General features: G+C 35.2%; 1 protein-coding gene across 1 annotated transcript in view; it reads right to left on the bottom strand.

The window, feature by feature from the left end:
• Window positions 1–22,161, bottom strand: part of LOC138106405 (aryl hydrocarbon receptor-like) — a 63,482-nt gene that overhangs the window by 18,927 nt on the left and 22,394 nt on the right. Inside the window, exons 3-4 of the mRNA XM_069006957.1 lie at window positions 4,820–4,935; window positions 1,278–1,367 (exon numbers count right to left, since the gene is read on the bottom strand). Of these exons, the coding sequence (XP_068863058.1) occupies window positions 1,278–1,367; window positions 4,820–4,935 (206 nt within the window). The remainder of the gene's footprint in view (window positions 1–1,277; window positions 1,368–4,819; window positions 4,936–22,161) is intronic.

Genomic DNA, 22,161 nt, shown 5'->3' with positions numbered 1-22,161 from the left:
GATGTGTTAAAACATGTAATTACTAATCTCTTATACCACTACCAATTGTGTGGTTAGGAATGTGATCTAAATGGCAAAGGCACTAAAGCAAGGATCAGTGCTTAAAGGAACTTAACAGGGGAAAAAAACACCCAAAATATTCAAGAAAAGACTCAGTTGACTGCGAAGAGTTAGGATCCCCATTCTTGGCATGTTTCAAAAACCCAACCATTATATAAACAGAAAATACTAAAATAAAACATAGATCTAAAGTAATTTAAATGAACTGGCAAAAGCAGAAGCCTAAGTCAAATTTTGCTATGATGAATTTAATAAAACAACCAGTATTTTCCAGAATAATTGCCAGAAATGCTAATTTTTGTAACTTTAAGACTTCACTTCTATATTATGCACTTAATTTGCTGGCATTACTTCAAAAATGTTATGCCCAATTTTTTTTCCAAGCTTTTCTTTTTTCATTCCCCAACACTGAAGGAATATGTAACCCCAGGAATAACAATGGGGTTTTTTTGACATATTTTCTTTTACACAAACTTTCCCCAATCTCTTACCAGTTACCTAAAATTGCAGACCCACCAAGGTTTCTCCCTATTTTTAGACAGCAGCTGAATGTCTATATGCAGTATCCACAGATATGCATTGAGAACTAGAACTATCATCTTCACATAAAGTAATCCCAGGAGTTTTCTAACAAAGGCAGAATTTTCCTGCTATGCCTTGGTCTTTAGAACTTTGGCACCTGGCTTGCAAGCCCAAAGAAGTTAGCCATATGTGACCTGCACCATAAATAGCAAAAAGAAATGCTTGTTTTGAAATTAATAATTAAATAAATAAACATGAGCAAGAGAACAAATTCTAAAAATACCAGAATTACCCACTGGATATTTAAAATCTCAAGGCATATGGAAATAGTTTTGCATGAAAGGTTTCTATTAAAATAATTACCTTCCCACTGAATTATGTCTCACTCAGCATCATAAACTGGGTAACACCACAGCATAAATTTCAAACAGTCGTTCCAGTAAAGAATAATTAAGTGCGAAAATTTCCTATCTTGCCTAACTCAACTTTGGAAATTATATTCCTGTTGTGCTTGGCCTGACATACTGGCTATGTAAAGCTGATAGAAAAGTAATATGGTTTCAAAGTAATTCAACCTAAAGTACCTAACTGAAATTTTTAGTACAAAAAGTATTTTAAAACCCTACATATGAACACTGATGTTCTCTGAAATTAAGCAAAATCTCTGAAAAAAATAGAAGAAGAAATAAACTTACTTGTTGGAACCCCAAGTAGTCTTGGATAGTAGAAGAGACGTAAAAAACCAGAGCATCTGCTGTAACAACTAACACAAATCCATTTAATGCCTGGGGAAGAAACACACCAATCTGTCAGTTCCAGAGACAAAATTCCAGATAATTATTGCGGCTCTACCTATACTGTAGACCCCCAATACAATGTGAAGCATGTAAAAGCATATCATTTTCTAACAGCATAAACAGAAGGATCCCTCATTGCATCTCTCTACAGTATACATGTTAAAATGAAGAAAACTGGATCCAACAAAAAAAGTAACAAATTTTTTTTAAATTCAGTGGAGAAAACAAAACCATGTTGAAGACTTTTAAATACTCTTGATTATATGCGACAAGGGACAGCAGTATGAACTATAAGTTTATCTAATATCAACCACAGTTCACAATGCTTGTGTGGTTTAAGCCTTGGATACCCCCAGCTGTCCACAGCACAAACAAGAGCCATGTCACAAACCCAGTCCCCAAATCCATTCTATTCATAGTGCAGATAGGCCACTGTGGACAGGAAATCAAGCTATCAAGATCCCCTACATAGCCCAAGAAAACATTTTATAGCTCACTTAAAATAGAAAACGTCGGCACAAGCGGACTGTTGCAAGTAAACAATGTTTTTCAAGAGATTTCCCCCTCCATGGAGCAGCAGACCAGGCGGCTCCACACTTAAAGTCACGCAAAGGGCATTTATCTGAACTCCCAATCAATACCGTCCATGGCAATTGTTGTGATAGCAAACAGTACATTTGTGACTTGGCAGCTCATCTGAAAGGTGCCGATTTACTTCCACGGATTTCAGTCAAGATTTAACAAAAGGCAGTCTCTAGAGGCCAGACTGAGTATATTGTGCCACTTAATTTCCTCTAGCCGCATTCAAAAGCAAATTTGGCCAGCATACTCAAAACACTTTTCTAAAAAAACCTCTTTATTTATGCAGAATTATTGTACATAGAAAATGTAATGTAAGGGAAGGATATCGTATATCTTACTGCAAAAAAATAATAATATATAAATGAAATATTTGATTAAGTGACTGGTCTTTAAATGCTGTGAACCACTCCAATTTAATGTGTAGATATTATTTAATTTACTCTCACAAACCATTGTTAGCTCTAAAAAACTCCTTATACATTTAGTAAATTCTACATGAATAAAGAATGAGCTGGAAAAAAACCAATAGGAATCTGAAATTAAACAGCATAGCCAATCCAAGACATCTTGAGTGGTTACACAGAATCCTTGGTTTTGAAGAAGCTTGCAGTAATTTCACGGGAGCAGAATGCCGCAATGGCAGGTGCTCGTGTCCTCTGCTGACCTGCTCTGCAGGGCCTTTCACCTCAGCTGTTTGACATAAAAAATCTGCAAGCTGCACAGCATCTAACTTTGTCTCAAATGTTAAAACTGGTTCTTCTGGTCCCTTTCATACAGAGCTATGTACACCTTCTGTACATTGGAATTCAATCAAATTTTGCAGTAGCCCTGGTATGCAGTTCATCTTGAACCAGGATTGTTACTGAGATAGCCATACACATTCTTTAAGCAAAATATCCTGTAAAATCCATATATCTGGATATACCAATAAATGAGAGATGAGTGCTGATAGAGGTTTTCGCAAAATGCAATCCAAAAATAATTATCTTAAAAGCCATAATGAAGTTTCTCAGTGAGTTTATTATTCTGGAGAACTGAAGATGATATTTCTGCCTCTAATGCTCCTAATAAAAAGATAATTACAAAATTGTTCATTACTGGTGAGAATTAAGTTTTAAAAATTTCTTAGGGGTCATCATTTGTCTTGCACTTTTTATCATAAACTTGCTTAGGCTGTAATATATTTTGTATTTAAAATAAGTTAAATATTTTACAGGAAATGTAGCTTAATTTTTAAGGAAGGCACATTTATGTATTGGATCTTTACTTCCACAATCTATTGGATTGGCAAGAGAGTTTCTATGTTGGAAATAAAAGACAATTTTCTGTTTGTTAGGAATCTGATGAACAAATAAAAGCAAATACAAACAATAGGGTGTTTATTCATACCACCCTGGCAAATCCAAAAAAATTAGGGACATAGTAAAAGGGAAATGTTCATCATCAGTTATAATTTATTGACACCTGTGTAACACAAAAGACTTCTGAGCATAAGTGGAAGGGAAGGACTTGATCAATATTTACAACTTACTAATTCCCACTACCTTCTAGAAAATTCCCAATTTCATCACACTTATGACTTGTTACAATAACATAAGAAAACTCTATCTGCATATTCATTTTCATAATTTTTTTCACATATATTAAATATTTACAAAACAAATTCATTTAAGAAAGTCGGTAATTTACTTACTTCCCAAGAGGGGCAGAATTTACAGTAATAACGATATCACCCCTTTAATTTTCATACTGGAAAAGAGTTCCCTCATATAACTTCCACTCAGAAGTCATAAAAAAAACCCCTATATTTCAGATTAAATAGATGCTTCCAATATAAACCATATATTTTAGCTTTTTAGGGTTTTGTCTGTTTAAAATAAAGCTGTTCTCCAGCAGTAACTCTGTAACAGTTCACTGTCATACTTTATTAAGGTTAGAAAATGAAATACATGTCCTAGTTTTTTTAGTTGGTTAGAAAACAATTTTCAATTAGCATCAATTTAAAATAATTGTTTTGTGGGAGTCTTAGAACCTGTTTTCATTCCTAGTCTTTGAACACTGAAATTAATTTTGTTCTAAGCAAACAATTGGCTCTGACTGAACAATTTGCCACTTTTGGTAGATACATCAGTGTGAAACCTGTGTAGAAGACAGACTACCAACATAATTCAAATGGAGCTGCAGGTCTCCATAAAATCTATTTTGTGAAACTAGTTAGAACATTGTAATACCTATATTTGTAATTTCTTGAGTTTAATCTGGACTTGATAGTACATAGTTATCCATATGCTTTGACACTCTAGGACATTAAAACAGGCTATATAATTTTAAAAAATCCACACTTTTACAATTAATATTTTCGATTGATTCACATAAAAGTTATTCCAAGTATTTTAAAATTTGTCCTGGATCTATGTATGTTGAGTTCTTTCAAACCACTGAAAAAGCAAGATATTTTACCAAGCCCAAGGTGTTTTGAGGAGAAATTGTTTCTTTCAGATAATTAATCACCAAATTTACAGTAAATTAGTAACTTATCTGGTCCTTATAAAAACTGTTCCTTTATATTATCATCTTTATTAACAACAGATACAAAGAAATGGGGGACACCCCCCCAACAAATGACTTAGAAACATTGAAAAGGAGCCCATATTCTAACATCCACTCCAAAGTCACTACTACACAAGAAAATGCAAGAGCTGTTTAATATTACCCTAAAGAAAATGAGGAAAGAATTTGACAATAAAAAACTTACTTTTTCTATCTCATCAGTGAGCATCTAGTATGCTAAATACTGGTGTTTGTTTTTTTTTTTTTTAATTTAAATCTTCATACAATATGTCTATTGCAAAACATACCTGCAATAGGAGTTCTCCTTCCAGGATCTGCATTCCCTCTCCACATTTTCCTGTTCTAGAGGTTTCCTGAATGCCATTTCTTTCTGGTCTGGTAGAGTTAGAAGATTTTAATGCAACTAGAACAAAGAAAAGAAAAAAAAAAAAACCTGAGCAATCTTTGAAAGGCTTACCAGTAATTTAGGTAATGATGTGCTATTCTGTGTAAGAAAAAAATGTATTTAAATATATATATTATAAATTCAATCTGATGAAAAAATTTTGTTTCATGTCAAATTTTTCCTTACCTTTAGAGTGAACCCCCCAATTTTGTCATTGCTCTCTTTTCTATATTATAATACTTTCACAACAAAATCAGTATTATTGCAATCAATGCAAATCTCATTATTTTATACCTTTTTTTCCTTCTTCTCTTTACTGTAAGACTCACTTCTAGTTTGTCACTCTTGTGACAAACAAAGGGCCTTTTTGTTTTCATAGGCCAACCTCCTACAATCTGATAACAACTCTGTGTTAAGATATGCAAACACTTGCACCTACTCTTAACCCACCTAATTTCAGACATCAAACTCTGGTTCATTAGACAGGTAAGCCTGCTCTAGACTTAAAGCTCCCTTCAGGGAAAGGAAGGAAAGAAATTTGAGCCCTAATTTCATGCTACATATTAAAAAAAACCAACAAAACAAAGAATGGTATTTCAAACAAAAAGGTGTGGTTATTTTCTTTCTTAGTTAAATTTTAACCTTTTAAACAACTAGGCACTTTTCCCAACTTCAGATAAAATACTATAACAATGAATCATCATTATTCAGATCACAAATATATCCAATTGAAAGAGAAAATTACTCAGTGACTAAGGAAAAATCAGACCATATTGCTATGAAGTTCCTGAAAGATATTCCCATCTCTGCATCCTTCTAATAAACAAGATGCTGTCAAATAAAACTACATACTCAAAGATCATCCATAAGTCAGAATTTACCTACTTTTCACCATTCCAAAACAGGGGAGCGGGGGTGGGGAAGAAGTCTTCAAATCTGAAATTAGTCTGAGTAGGTCTGTAGTGTCTAAACAGCTTAAAATTACTTGAGCAATTGTACCTTAAACCTTTACCATAAAACTAAAGGCCACCACCTCCCAACCCAAAATTTCTATGCTGAAAAGCAAGGGAAAGATATAATAGAATAAAACTACAAAAACAACTCCACTTCTGTAAAATACAACAGCTTCTCATAACAATGGGATATTCACTCTAAATTTCAAATTACTTTTCAACCTGCTGAAAACCTTCATTTTTCCACTGCTCAGAGCTTTAGTTAAGAATCCTGGAGAATTTCTGTTCACTCACTTTTAAAGTACATTAAATGGTATTTTACACTACATATATTAACTGAAAGATAGATTATGCCTTTCCTGTTTTTTTAAGCTATCATGGCAGCTAAGAACTTTCAAGCCAGACAGTTTTCATTAAAATATACCTCAAAGGCACCACAGGGAAAAATGTGTTCTAAAGAGACATTAACTGATTAATCAGATCAGAATGTATCTAAGGGTTTGCTTTGAAATTAAAACCCTGATGCTGTTCTTCCTACAAGGTAGTAAAAAGTCCTACAACAGGCCACACAGAATTGCAGTTGCACATTCGTGTGAATAGGTTATGTAGCCAACTTTTTTCTGAGCATTATTTCAAAAGGATATATAGAATATTCACTAAACACCCCTGAAGCCAACAGGCAGTAGAGGAAAACTTTTAATTTATACTGTATGATTATTGAAAAAGTCAACATTCAGCTGTGAAAGCTTCAAGTAAAGATGCCTAATCACGCTTGCCATTCTGCAAAATACTATATGTCATTATATACAGGTGGGATTTTTCTTTTGTAATGTCTGATAGAATAAGATACTGTCTGCTAGATAACATCTATCAATTAACAGAGCTCCTGAGCTCAAACGTAGCCAATACATTGGTGGCTATATTCCTCCTGACTTTCAAGGTGCATAAGAGGTATGTGTGAAGTTAAACATTTTCCTGAATTGGAACCTACACCTTTTGCAGAAATCAGAAGGTGGAGGGAATCAAGCTGTTTACAACTAAGGCATGTGGAAAATTGCCAACAATCTGGATTAGTAAAAATGGAAGATAACAGTGGAAATTAGAGCTGTATATCCATCATTGGTTATACAACTCTCCCAAAAAAAGAAACAAATCCAAATTTACCTTGTTCTGACAGATAAATCACAGGTCTGTTAGTGCCTGCTACAAGCCACCCAAGTCCCTGGCACTGAACAACCTCAGATACTAGGATGCACACTTGAAATGTGTGGTTCTATACAGTCAAATTGAAGGCTACCAGCAACAAGAAACTTTACAGCATAGGAGGACCACCTTGCCAAGCAGCAATTATGAACAGACTTAGTCACAGCACACAATGATGTGGCTTCAGAAATACCAGCTAGAGATATAATAATAGGTAATGGAAAGGAGAAGTAAATCTCAAAAAGCGTAACTCAACCAAAAGTAATATTACAGTCAACACCACCTAGCTTAAAATCAGCCATGTGTGTTCAGCTAGTCCTCATAGTCTATCTTACTCATGGTATCAGACAAAATAATCTCAATAGTTCATTACTTGATAATCTTTGAATATCTGAATTAAACAGAATTCATTTCAGGCTATCCCTTCATTATTTTACTACACAGGAAATTAAAACACGAATACTCCCCCAGAGTAAATAGGAAAAATCTGGACACATATTCTAGAATATATTCACTAACAAATTACTTCTCAGAATTTCCCATTAATAATTTTAAAGCATAAAAAATAAAGCAAATTTGTTTATACTTGTAAAAAAGTGAAAAAAACAAACCCACAAACAAACAAAGAAACCCCAAACCAAAAAAGATCTGTTATGCAATTTTAGCAGGAGGGCTGGATTGTAAGCACCTGCTTTCCAAGTAGGTTAATGACTGTCATTTAATCCTATGTCCAGCAATAAGCATCATTTCCATTGCCTAGAATTCCCTGATTTGAAGTAGAAGCTGAATCCCAAAGACAACTAGATAGTGACATTTAATAGACATTTTTCTAGACATAAAAAAAATTATATATTCTGATACATTTGTTCTATGATTGTGAAATGCTTTAGCACCCAAACCACCAAATGTAAAAGACAGCTGCTTTTACATGGTATCTTCAAAGATAAATTAAATAACAATGGTTACATCAGTGTTTACCAGCTTCTTATCTCTGGTTTTAACCATTACATTCAGGTGATACGTGCTTTATATGGAGAGGTAGTGTACTTTATCAGACTAACTCTATGGAGTGGAGGAAAAAAAATGTTTGACATACAACTACTTCTTCAGGTCTGAAATTGAATTCTAAATACTGCCAAAAGCCATCTTTCATTTTAAAACCATGTAAGTGTTCATTAAAAAAATTATTTTCATTACCTAAAGACAACAGGTATTAGGTGATCTTCCTTCTTTCCAGGGACCAACAGCCAGTATAAGAAACTGCATGAGTTATAAGCAGCTTGCTGAATCAACTAACAGTTCATGATAGATTAATTTCATTAATTATCTGCTGAGATATTCAGAAGGTAATCTTACATGAGGAAAATTATTGATTAAATTACTGAAAAAATAAGTCTCATTTAATCTCTGTGCTGTCCTCCAAGTGAAACTCTATTTAAAGATGAAAAAGGCCTTTTTCACCTTCAAACACTTGATGTCTAGGGTTTATACTTGATCAATATGCTCCCCTCAAGCTTTAACCCGCAACCAGTGTCCTCTTCCTTCCAGGCTGTCACTCCTGTTCTCAGTAAGAACCTTTGCCATGACTTCCTCACTTGACAGGCAGCTTCTCTGAAGTCCCAGCTCCACTATTTCATCCACTTCAGCTTGCAAAATCAAAGATGAAGCCATCTGTAGCTACCAGAGCACCTTCAACAGGAATCTTGTAAATGATGATTCCTTACTCTCTTTATCAGAAGTTACAACAGCAGAGAATCACAAAATTGTCACAGAGCAGGTGCAAAGACACTCTACTGATGTACTTGAGAAAGCCCTACCTGTACTAATTGTTGCAGAGTTAATAAAATAACTGGAGATGCAGAGAATTCAGCATAAAGTATATATGTTAGGAACTATCTAGCCAAGTTTCTGATGAGCATTCATGCAGAAACCTGATTTAACACATAAATACTTGAATTGTCAAATTTACTATTACTTTAAGAAAAAATATAGATAGTTAAATTACTTAAAGTAAGACAAAGGCATTCAAAAAACTGTTCCACTTCCCCTTTTCACAAAAGAAGTGACACACCTACAACACTTATACAAATATATATTCAAAAGAAATATCAGTAACAACGAAATCTAGTAAAAATGCCTTTAACCTGAATGTGACTGATATCTTATGTAATAATCAGTTTTCTAACCATAGAACAAGAGAGTAGCATCTATCAGTGGTTATCAGGACACTGTCAATACTCAACTCAGCCAAACCAAGATTATTATACTGTTTTCCTCAAATCTACAAACTACTACATTTGGAAAAAAAGTACATTTTTTTTCAAGTAATCAGAACAAAGCAAACAAGAGAAAACCAAATAAAAGTATTTTTTTCTGTGTTGAGTGAATAAAGAAGCTTTTTTGACATAAATGCACACTTGCTGGTGCTCAGCTGTGAAGTCTGCAGAGATTTTTTCCCCATTGAAACCTGAGCATTCCCACACCAAATGTCTCTTATTATCAAAGGAGTGAAAAAATGTATCCTTAAACTTTCCATCCCAAAATTCCTGTAATCCAACCACGTATTATTAGAGTGCTGAATACAAATAATTTCAGCAACTGCTGGCTGAAAAGCTTCATGGAAACCATATCAAGGTACAATGCATTTAGAATCTTTTCTTTTTCCTACCTGTTCTTCCCCAAAGAAAAAACATAGCAAATCGTTTTAGAGGAGTCAGGGTAGCTCACTACAGAGAGCTGTAGAGAACAGAATATCAAGATGCCAAATGTTAAACAGACCTTTTAAAATCATATTGAGATGCAACAAATTTCTTTGAGTCAGACTCGAGATAATTTTTATTTTTAGCTGAATGATCTGTTCAAGCCTAAAACTGTATTGAAGCAACACTTGTTTAATACCACAAGTATATCACTAGCACATCAGTCATGCAGTCCTGAATTTAATCTTAAAGAGCTTCCCAGAACTGCTTTAAATCAAATCTTGGCACAATTTCCAAAATTCAGCCAAACAGGTCAAAGATTGCAGTCAAAGCCAGCTGAGACTGTTTCATAACCTTTTCAGTAGATTTATAAATTGTACTTGTCTGTTCTAGATTACTGTACAAAAACAGTTCTCTTGAGGGGGGTGGTCTTGCTTCAGCAACAAAAGCTAAGCTTCAACACAAAGGTCACCAGCTAACACAAGACAAGGAGGGCAGTACTGAGAAAACAGTAGTTTAATATTAAACTCTTGCCTAAATCATTAACATAAGATAAACTGTTTATACTGGTGAAAGATCTATTTTAAGAGGGAGAAAGTATTACATACACACACACATGTATCTACATGCAACCATATCTATTTCCATTACTTAAGATTATATAAAATCTTAAGAGATTTTTCACCTGGAGTCTCTGACACTGTCAAGGCAAAAATGTTTATGAAAGTTAAGTAACACAAAGAAAAAATGCAATTAATTATTTTTCTAAGAAGATAAAGATACATTGGCTTCATATTTTGTAAATAGCTACATTTCTAGATAGCAAAAACTGTACATTTTTGTAACAAACCTTGTGAAGAACTGCTCTGTATTTAGAGATACAAGAGAAAATAAATAAAATTCAGAATTATCATAACTAGTTCTAAAGTCAGTTATGTTACACGAGGCAAGATTGACTTCTATGTAGGTTGCATTTACAAGCAAAACACATTACATATAGGGGGAAAAAATTTTTCACTGTGTTTTGCATACTTAAATTTTCCATTTTCTACCTTTTCATTTATGATTCTGAATAATTGTCAAGATAGATTTACATTGGGTCTTCTTCCTTACGTGTCTGAAGATGAAATAATTTAAGACCAGTCTTCCTGGTAAACTGCATTACAAATTACAGTACAGCTTCTAAATTATGATAAACTGTGGATGGATGGATGGATGGATGGATGGATGGATGGATGGATGGATGGATGGATGGATGGATAACAACATGTATTCTCCATTACTACTGAAACTCCAAAAGATAAATGCATTAATAAAAATGTAAAAAATACATTACTTTTCTGACAGAGTCCAGAGCAATATCAGAAGAAAACACTTTACAAAAGTAGTCATGGAAGTTGAATAACTGGATTTTGTAAATATAAGAAAAGGAGGATGAAATTGTACATTTGGTAGTAACTACTAAAAAAGAGTACCTTTTTCCCCCTTAAGCATCAATGAATGCACCTAATTATGACAGTACTGGAACTGCTTTCAAATGATATATTTTAAAGCAGAAAAATTACCAATAAAACATATGCAGAGCTGCCTTTACTTTCCACTAAAAAGCCAAATATAGTTTAAAAAACTAGTAACAACCATCCTTCGGCCTCAGAACACATGGTACATTGATTCATAGGCATATTTTCAGCTAATGTGGAAACATATAAATATGTCTACATATTCAGGAAAAGCTACTGAAAGAACCAACATGCCACAGAAGAAAGGTATTTCTTGATTTGGCCTCAAAGAAATTATTCATAGTTCAAGAGAGAGAAAATGCCATGAAATATCACAAGAGGATAAATCATACAACCATTAATACTTTCAAAGAAATATTAATAGGTTATGGTTGGTGAGAGAAGAAAAAAAAGAGACTAAGGGGGAATAAAACTTTTACAAGAGTAAGTTTTAACAAGAGGGAGGAGGAAAAAAAAAACAACAAACCCAAATCTTATTTCCCCTATTTAAAAAAAGGAGAACAGAACAAGGGTAAGTGGCCAGGTTCTGGGCATTTCCTGGGCTTTTGAGAGTCAACAACTGCTGTGCAGATACAGATTGCTTACTGACGTTACAAATCTCTAGAAATCAAATATTTCCAGGTGTGCATATTTTTGTGACTCAAACCACAGCCCAGCAGCGCCATAGACCTGCACTGGACATGCTACAAGTTCTGTGCATGTGCACTCCTCCCTTTCCAGTCACCCAGTACTTTCTTTTTAACCCAAATTTAAACCAAGGAAAATGCATACTCATCAGCTATATGATCGGACACAGCAGAAAGTGCACAAGTCTACCCATCTGCGAGGATGTTTAAGTATAAAATAAATTTTCTTTAAGGGAGGAAGAAATGTAGGACTTGCCCAAAAATGCTTAGGCTAAAAACAGGAAAAGGAAATTTTCTTCTCCAAAGCAGGTGATTCCAAAGGTTCAAAGTGCCAAAATGTTTCAATAGAAACTGTTGGGAACCTTTGGTGGCTGCCACCAAAGCAACCACTACAATATAGCTGTATGTATTTGCTAGGCTGTGGGGAAATATTTATACTTTTGGCATAATCAAGATAAAGAAATTTCAATATTAAGGTTCTACTAAGAATCCTACTTGAACATTTCAGAGACCATGGATAAAAGCAAACCTATAAACCAGTAAATAGTCTGTCAGCATTGGGCTGAAATTATTCAAGGTACGGCTCCAGAGCTTCCCAAGGGCCCCGCTGTACTTACACTTCAGACATGTCTTCATACATATTTTACACCCAACAAGAGAAAAGAGCAGAAGCGGTACACATTACTTGAACTGCTGCAGGAGTCTAAAATAGTCTCTTTACTGCAATCAATATATAACAAATATAGATGAAGAATAAAAGCAGCACACAACATTTTTCTCAATACCAAGCACCATGGTTTTTGAACGCGTGGTATTTCAGATTCACCTAACAAAACCCATCTAATTTTAAAATGACCTTGTGTTTCCCCTACTATACAAAAACTCCAAAGTGAAAAATATTATTTTTCATTTATCTGTGATCAAGTAAGAGCTTAAATAATTTAGCATGAAAGCTATTTTTGGCATAAGGAAGTCTGTTGCTTGCCCTTTCAAAATTGACACGTCTGTGAGTTCAGATCAGTTCTACTTAGTTTCCAGGTCTATGGCAAGGATAAGTTTCCAATGCTCAGTTATAAATCATAAAACTGACAAAAACTTGGCAGGAGGATCACCTTTTTTTCTACCTAAACTTCAATCAAATTTCATTGGCCAAGACTCAAAGGGAGCCACAAATTTCCCAGAAATTACATTTCTGAATCACAAGATTACTTATAAGATAGTAAATGAGTACATTCATTTATTCTACTGAGGGAAAAAAAGAAATGTTTTTTCTCAATCTAATTTTGCTGCTTAGTAAAATTTACCAACACTAACAACAAATAAAAGCAGAAAAAACCCTTTCAAAACGTTTCTAAACCCTGTCCTACAGCTTTTGTTGATAAACCACCATATCCTAGGAATACTATAGCATAGTATTTTAATTCCCCTTGCTATATGATATTTTATACTTGAACATATTTGAATATGTATCTTCTAAAGAACAAGATTTTAATTTAAATTTGCAATTTTTGTCATTTAAATAATTATTAAACTACATACATAGAAAAAAATACAAACCTGTATCAGCTACTTTTCAAAATATCTTTAAGGTACAAAAGGTGAACCAGCAAGTTGGTAACTTATTTGCTGTTTTGCAAGTTGTGTGTTTATTGAACCACAATTTAAATCGTAAAACTCATTTATAATAAAACAAGGAGACAAATTTTAATAGTTGGTTGTACTGAAAAGTCATTGTAAATACTAAATAGGAGGAAGAAAACCATAAACTCTTTCTTTCTAGCACCTGAAACATGGGAAAGCCTGTATGAAACATCTCTAACTCTTCCTGGCATTATTTCTATACTAGCAAAAAGCTTCTTAGAAGAAATGAATCCTAGCCTCAGTCTCCTATTGAAAGCTGAATAGGTAACAGCAGGTAACCAGGACAGGAATTAGATCTTACCTAATGAGTTTAGGATGGGCTAAATGTATAGCAACTTCCTGAGACAGAATATGGACAAGACACTGGGTTTCCACTGTTATTTTGGAGAAATATCCAAAACCTCATGGGTAAATATCCTAAAAAACCAATGCTTTAACTGCAACAGCCTGCAAAAGTGGCAGCTGTCTTTCCCCATAGCTTCAGTCATGGCAGCATTTTAAGACAGCAGAGCTCTGCATCCAAAAATGAGGAAGGCCATAAACAGTGCAGAATCTGTGGCTTAGGTATATTTTTCACACAGCAACAAACATTATTATACTTTTCAAGTAAATGTAGGATTATAAGATACACTACAGCATATACACGGGGCAAACTGGGTAGTAGGCAGGCAAGAAAAAGACTGAGAGGCTGAAGACAGTGAGGAAGTTATCAAAAATATGTCCAAAAGTTGAGAGGATGAAGGGTTTTGTGGTTCTGACATCATCTTCCTGAGCATTGCAGTGGAAATCATACAAGCGCTGTACACTCTTTAACCATGAAACTCCTTAACCATGAAACCAGAACAGGAGCACTTCAGTTCCACCAGCACTGCAAGGATAAGTGCAGTAAAGATTTGGAAGTTCAGATTCTCTAATAGGGAGACATTTCAGAGCCCCATGTGAAAATCATATTAGATTACACAAAGCTTAAAGCTTATAATTGCACAGTATTTCAATATCATCTTTCCGGACAATTTTGGTTTGCTATGCTGATCTGTAAAGTTTATGAATTAAAGACCTACGAATGGTTATAGTCTCCATATAAGAAAAATTTCAATGGCTTTCTATATAGAAAGAAGAAAAAGGGAAAAAAGGTCACACTGGATTTTACCTCAGGTACTTGTATTGAAGACTGTGCTTAGGAGGCTGCACAGGACAGAGGTCTGTATTTCTGACCTAGCATCAGAAAACAGAAATAGCAACAGCGAGCATTATATAACTTATGTTGCTAAGGGTTGGACTGTGATGCAAAGGAAAACTATATTTTATTCATTACAATCCCAAGGAGGAGGGAAAGAGAAAGGCAAGGAATGCTGCAAAGAAGGGGAACTGGAGCACACAGACAAAACTCTGGAAGAAGAGGACTTGGTGGTAACAGGAACCTCTGCCTCTGTCATCTGCTCTCCCCCGCAGGGAGTCATTTCCCAGAGGGTCTGTTCTAGTCCATCCACAAGTGAAGCTGATAGAAGTGGTCTGATAAAACCACAGACAAACCATGGGTGTAAGTCTGCAAAGCTTATTCCAGTAAGTCTAACATTAGAGGATTTTATATTAATAAATATTTTAAATATTTAAAACTCTAAATATTAAAACACACCCTAGAGACTACAAGTATTAGCAAAAGCTTACTACTGGAACAACTCATTTGCTTGTCTTTCAGAAATAACTGCTCAATTGAATCAGATGTGTATGAAGAGTAAACCTAAAGCAAAATGATATTTTCATTAATATGTTACCAGGTATGTCTACCAGTTCTCATAGAGAGGACCTTTTCTTCAATGCCATAAAATATTTTAACATATTTTATGCTTTTAAGATTCTAAAATTAATATATAAAATTTTACTTATTATTTAAAAAAATCACTCCAGTTAAGGTTCTATTCCCAATAGTTCTAAATACAAAAATGATATGCCCCTTTCACAGCATAAGCTTTTCAGTATACCAAAAGGTACACAAAATTTTCTTAATATTTTTAATGCTTCCATTCTACTTTTAATAAACTGCTTCAAAAAGCAAGACAGATACTTGAATGCTATTCATTAAACATCACCACTTACATTGACCCACAGATATACATAAACCCAGAAAGCTCCTGCCTTGATGAGATTGCCCTCGAGGGCAACCACACACACAAAAGAAAGATGAGTGATGGTATCAAGATTTCAGTTTCTTGTTGCAGTTTCATGCTTTAGAAGAACTATGTGGCTTGTGTGGACTGGCAGAATTTTTTTGGTTGGGGAGGGGAGGGGTTGGGGGTGTTGAGGCTTTGGGGGCTTTTGTTTGTGCTGTGGGGAAATTTTGTTTGTTTTGAAATTGTCTATAAATACAAAGATTGTTCTGAGAATCTGACAGCAAAAGGGACCTCTCTGGAGCTGTGACACCAGCTGGCCATAGAGCTCATAGGTACCCATGCTGCAGTATCTTGTATCTCTGAAGTTGACAATACTACAGCAGAATTTAAAAGGGATTTCCCCTGCTTCCACATAACTTGGTCCCACAGTTTTACCGTAAACATGAGACTTTTCTAGATGCACAGAAGGAATGGCCCCTTTCACAGACTCTTCGTTTCACACACATTCCATTCCTGTTCGGGAATTCCATATATTCTTACTTCTAAAGAAAGTAGGACATATAATAGGCTGTACATAAGTAATTACCATTTCCCCTCAAAATGCTTTTTGAAGCATGTCCAACTTTCCCAGCACCTGAAATGCCATTAAAAGGCTAAGCTGGAAGATGCAATGTCTTAAAGGGGACAAAGCAACATTTTCAGAAAATAACTGATGCTGCAGTTGAGAGGGGCCACGCCACCACAGTAAATATTTAATTAAATCTCAAGAATACTTAGTTCTTCCTCTTTTTTTTTCTTTTTTCTTTCTCCCCTCACTGACATTCTAGTAAGACTTATTTTGCTTATTTTACTGGAAATCTTCAAATCTCCAGCAACCATTTTATCACATCCAGCTTATGTCCCTCTGTGATAATGCTGCCTATTAACTTCAACAGCTCTTCTCCCTTTTTGGTATTACCCTCCCTGGTATATGCACAGACAGCAATCATAACCCCTAGCCTGCATTCTGCCATGCTAAACATGACAACTGCAGTCATGTAGTCCTGTAGTATGTACTACTCTCTAGGGCTTCTTTGTTCCTGTTCCTACAATATCTGTAAGACCCTAACTTGATTTGACAAACTAAATGGCATCCCTCAGATCTTCTGGAGAAACTCAGTTGTTTTAAACAAGTTTGATAAATGGAGTAACCCTGCTTTACAGGAATGTCCCCTTCAATACTATCTCCAAGACTGCTTCAAGAGAATCTACCAAAATCTTCAGAAAGGAGAAACAAAAGACAGCTAAGCCCAACTTAATAAAAAGTCTTCCACATCACTTGTTTTAGTCCCACCAGAAAAGCTGAAATGAGAACAACTACAAGTTTACAAAAATACCTATCAGTATTTATTAACTGTAGCTACTGAAGTGAAAAACATTCTTAACATTTTAGTTTAGCCAGTTATTGTCTGGCTCCCAGACTCCCGAAAACAGTTACGTTAACAGGAAACACTGTTTTAACATGGACAATTGCAATAGAGATGGATATGGCTATAGGCCAGAGTGCTGTACTGGCCAAAAGGCCAGAGCCATATAAAGGACCTGATACATCAAATTTGGGGTTCTATACACAATATACTATTTAGAAAACTCCCAATCTAAATACCATCCGTACTTCAGTTTCCTAAGTTTCACTGTAAGCCCCACCATGCATAGCTGCCTTGCCTCCTGCTGGATGGTTAAGAATGGTTTGGCACACACTTGGCCCTGACCCTAAGCATGGTGCAGAAACTGGGTTTCTACTGACTCTTCCCCCATGTGGCATAAATCCTGGTTCTTCTGACAGCTGCTAGTGGCTGATTCTTTTACAGGTCTGAAGAAAATTACATACCTCTTTTTTGCAGTATCAGGATACAAACTCAGGTTTTATTCACTCCGCTGCTGCGGGTGGTTCCCACTCCTTTCTTTTCCACTGCAGAAGAGGTCTTAAAGCTGGGAGTACAGGTAATACCTACTCTTCCTGTTGAAAATTACCTACCATACAGAAAACAGTAAAAAAAGAGTTTCTCAACTCTGAAAGATCAAATCAAAAGGATGTTCCATCTGGGACATTGACCAAAAAAGAACCCTGACCCAGTCCCCACTGAAAGGGCCATTCCACTCTGTTATGGGATGAGTGTTTCATGGGAAACGCATAATCTAGTCCAGAAAATTCAGTTTTCAAAAGACTGTAGATGTAGGAAGGCAATAAAGAAAAATCAGAAGTCACATAAAACAGAGCATACTGAATAAATCTTGACAGCACATTTCTTATGTTGTAAAAAGAGTTTTTTATACGTAAGGCTACAACATCAGTAAGGATATCTGCCCACCAAGTGGACACTGCAATAGAGAATTGGCAATCACTGATATTGGGCTCTACATAGAAAAGAGAAACAGAAACAAGCTTAGAGCCAAAATTTGATTGCAGTTTTATTTATAATAAAAGGAATAATGTGCATATATTTGCTTGTGAACACCTGCATGATATTAAATTTGTTTTTACAGTTACACAGATTGTTCATGTTCTTACCAAGATAAATGTACTTTGCTTCAAAATTTCAGTTAGAAGTTTGTGCCATGCCTTTATCAAGCATATTCAGATTCATATTAGAGTAAGCACAAATCAACTCTTATTTTAATGGTGCCGTCTGTCATATTTTTTTTGTATTCTGCTGCCAAAGCAGCAAAAGATCAAATGAAATAAAATCTAAACATGAGGTTTCATTTACCCTGCCACAAGAAATAATTTTCAAGGTGGCAAAGACAGATCTGTTTGATAATTACGTATTTTCTGCTAAATTCTTCCATATGGTCAGAATATTTGGGATTTCGCCAAGAAGAAAAGCAAAATCACTGCTTGTAGTTGAGAAGTTCCTCCCCAAAATACACATCAAGTTATCTTTGTGCAGTTGATTCTTACGTAACAAGATTGGCATTAACTATTTCTTTCACTATGTTCATCAGAAAAAACCACAACACACAGTTGCAGAAATATAATCATTTAGCTTAACAAATTAAAATGTAAGCTAAAATAGTGCAAAAATACTTTGAAATACTCTGTTGACAATTTCACTCAATTGACACCATCTGCTTTACTAAGCCATTTGAATTAATAATAACAACATTTATATATATGTTCCTTTGACAACTGTCATTAATTGCAAGATATATTTTTATATAAAATATAACCTGTTGCAACTATTCACCGTACTTGTTTAATCTTTTAATAGAAACTAAGTTTTGCTTCCATATTTAAGACATTTGCTTTAGTTCTAAAATTAATCAATCAAATTAAAGATTAGCTTTGGCAAACCAGAATGAGAATCTATTATTAGTTTTAAGATGTTAGTGAGGGAGATGCATTTAGGACAGATGAAAAGATGACAGAGAGCTCTCTACAGAGTTCAGATGGTTATTGTTAGTGAGAGGAACTCCACTTCCTTCCTGCATCCCAGCCCTTTGTGGAGGAGGGTGCGGAACTCACCAAGAGTGTTTTAATTAGAGTTTATAAATTACGGCATATTCTGATAATATTTTTTTTTTCAAATATACTGTTGCTATGAATAGTTTTGTAGAAATAATTCCAGATTGGTTCCAGGCACAACTTCATAATAATTGCCCTTACCTTACAGTAGAAAAGAAGAAAGAGCAACATGAGAATTTTTGGCAAAAGTTACACACATTCCCCTTACTGCCTTGCACATCACCATTTTTGTAACACTACTGCAAATAGTAATTTAAGGATTTAATTTTACCATTACATTTACTACATCACATAAATTTATAAAAGGACATCGAATTATGTTTCCATTTCAAAGCAGCTTTTATCTGTGTTGGAGGAGTGTGCATACAAACACAATCTGGATACAGTTTATTAATTCTGCAGTTTAGGTTCAGCTATCTGCATTCCAAATGAACATAAAGTTGAATGATCCTCATTCTTGCAGCAAAACACAAGTAGTAAGATGTGGGATATGCCCAGCCCTTGCCCTGGAGGGATCTCTGCTGAGACAAGAGATTTTGCAATCGCCCAGCAGGACTCCCTGAAAGGGGCAGCCGCTTCTTGGGTCATGGCGAGGAAAAGTGGTCCCACAATCCTTTGAGAGACACTATGCAGATCTTTCTGTAACCCATTGGTCCGTCCCAGACCCTCTGTAACCCATTGGTCTGTCCCAGACCCTCTGTAACCCATTGGTCCCCTGCTGATCCCCTGTATCCCTATAAAAGAAAGCCCCTTCGCCGGAGGGGGAGAGAGCTCGTCCCTGGCTTCCCCTTCGCCGGAGGGAACCAACAATAAAGCTACCTCTGTGCGGAACCAGCCACACGGGCCCTCTCGTCTCTCTCTGGTCTGGTTTGGCCTGGAGGATGCCCTGCAGAGCTGAGCTGGAATCACGAGCTGATAATCACTAAAGAGCTGATAGCCTCTGCAAGGGCCCTCCTTTGCCAGCAGCTGAGAGGAAGACACTGGGCCTCGGGAAGGCGATCCCTTCCGGGACCATCTCTCCGGACCAGTCACCTCTTCCTGGGTCAGAGCCACGGACCCCCCCACCAGCTGAAATAGTAAGATGGCAAGAAATTCAATGGTTTGAAGAACAGATTTTGATTTAGAAAGGTGAGACAGCCCTCAAACACTTGCACAAGGCTGTGCAAGGCTATTAGAAAAGTTCATGGTTTTATTTATTTTACCAGTTTAGGAAAGGTGAAATGAGTCTATACTGTTTCAGCTTTGTGGTACATATGTATAAACTACTGAGAAAAATAAAATAAAAATAAATAAAATAAAATGCACCCTGCTAAAAATATAACTGGTCTCTCAGGTATGTTTAATAGAAACATAATAGAAAAATTCAAGTGCAAAAGGAAATTAAAAAGGCATATTACTAGTGATAGCTACACTAACGTACAAGCAGAGGAAAGTACTGACCTGTACAAAGATAAAATAGCACATGGGATAGACATGGTCTGTTTTGTACAAAGGATATACACAACTTTTGAGATTTAACCGATCTTGTTCAGTCTCACAAAAAGACAGACACAAAATTGCCACGAATTCCTTCTTCAGGACAGCTTGACTTTGCAGGGAAGATAAGAAGTCAATATTTCTATGAGCTTTCCTAGTCTACTTCTAGCTTCAGCAACAAAAGAAGTTATTTAAAAAGTAGTGTCTTATGTATCAGATTCATTTTCCTTCTCTTCATGCAGGCTGTGAAAACTATTGATACTTGTCTCCTCAATTTTAACTGGCATAATTTAGGGGTGAATTAAAATAAACTATAGGGAATTCAGTTATGTATTCCTCATGAGAGGAACTATGTGTGTTTAGTCTAATTAGTACTGTAGTAACTTACAGCTTTCTCCTTTTATATACCAAATGGCATTTCCATCCTTAGATCCTAGTGCCAAAAAAACCTACTATTTCATTCCAAACATTTAGCAGTATTGCAGTATGCATGCATAAATATATAGCTGCCAGCCTTGCAGAATAAATTCAAGTGACAAATATTTTACATCCAACTTGGAATCAACTTGCTCTGCAAGCAAAACAGCAAAAGCTTCTGCTATAAGCAATTCATCATGTTCATAAAATAAACAAACGAATCAGAACTGATTTCAACTTTCATTGTTGCATGGCATAAAAATAAAATAAAAAATAAGCTTTTATAAAATAATTTATTACTTGTATCTCATATTTCCTTTTGTCTTATGCACGTAACTTTCTTACACAGAATCTTTCAATTCAATTTGAGTCACATGTAGTCCATGATCACATTCAGAAAGTAGACATTTATTTTCAGAGATATACATAGAAAAGGTGATGCTGCAGCAGTGTTATATTTGAACTTACTGTATCAGCTAACATTTTACCAGGCTGAAATTAATTTTGAGTTACTAGAAATTACACAATTATCATTTAAGTGTCAACTGCTTAAGGCTACTATCAATGTTTTAAGAGGAAGATAGTTCAGTTTGTGACCTTAAGATAATCTAAATGAAGTAGATATCCCATTATATGGATTTTTTTTTTAAATCCTAGGTTGTTTTTTTGACAAAAGAAAGTGGCATTTTGTGAAACTTGTTAGTGCTTTGGCTCCTACTGATTAAAATGATCAATATCAGAAGCCAAAACATAAAGCTATTGAGATACAGCACTGATTCCCTACACATCTCAGATGCTGCCACATGAGCTACATCCTGTTAAGCATTAAGTTTCTAATTAGGGGAGATTAAATCATCTGGTGTTATATCTTGGAAGGTGATAATCTTGACTTCATATCTTCCAGAGAACCTTCCACATACCTACAAGTCTGAAGTATACATACGCACATTAAATAGTATGTTTCACATTTTAAAAGTTCCTTGAATGAGGAGTTCAAATTTTTGATGTGAAGAAGGTTCTTAATAGCACCTACTTGGTTCTTCCATCAGAGAAGGCAAACAGAAAGGAGAGAATTTGGTCATGACATATAAAG

The sequence above is a fragment of the Aphelocoma coerulescens genome, chromosome 2, assembly GCF_041296385.1.
Source record: "Aphelocoma coerulescens isolate FSJ_1873_10779 chromosome 2, UR_Acoe_1.0, whole genome shotgun sequence".
NCBI lineage: Eukaryota > Metazoa > Chordata > Aves > Passeriformes > Corvidae > Aphelocoma > Aphelocoma coerulescens.
This window is presented reverse-complemented; position numbering and strand designations above follow the sequence as displayed.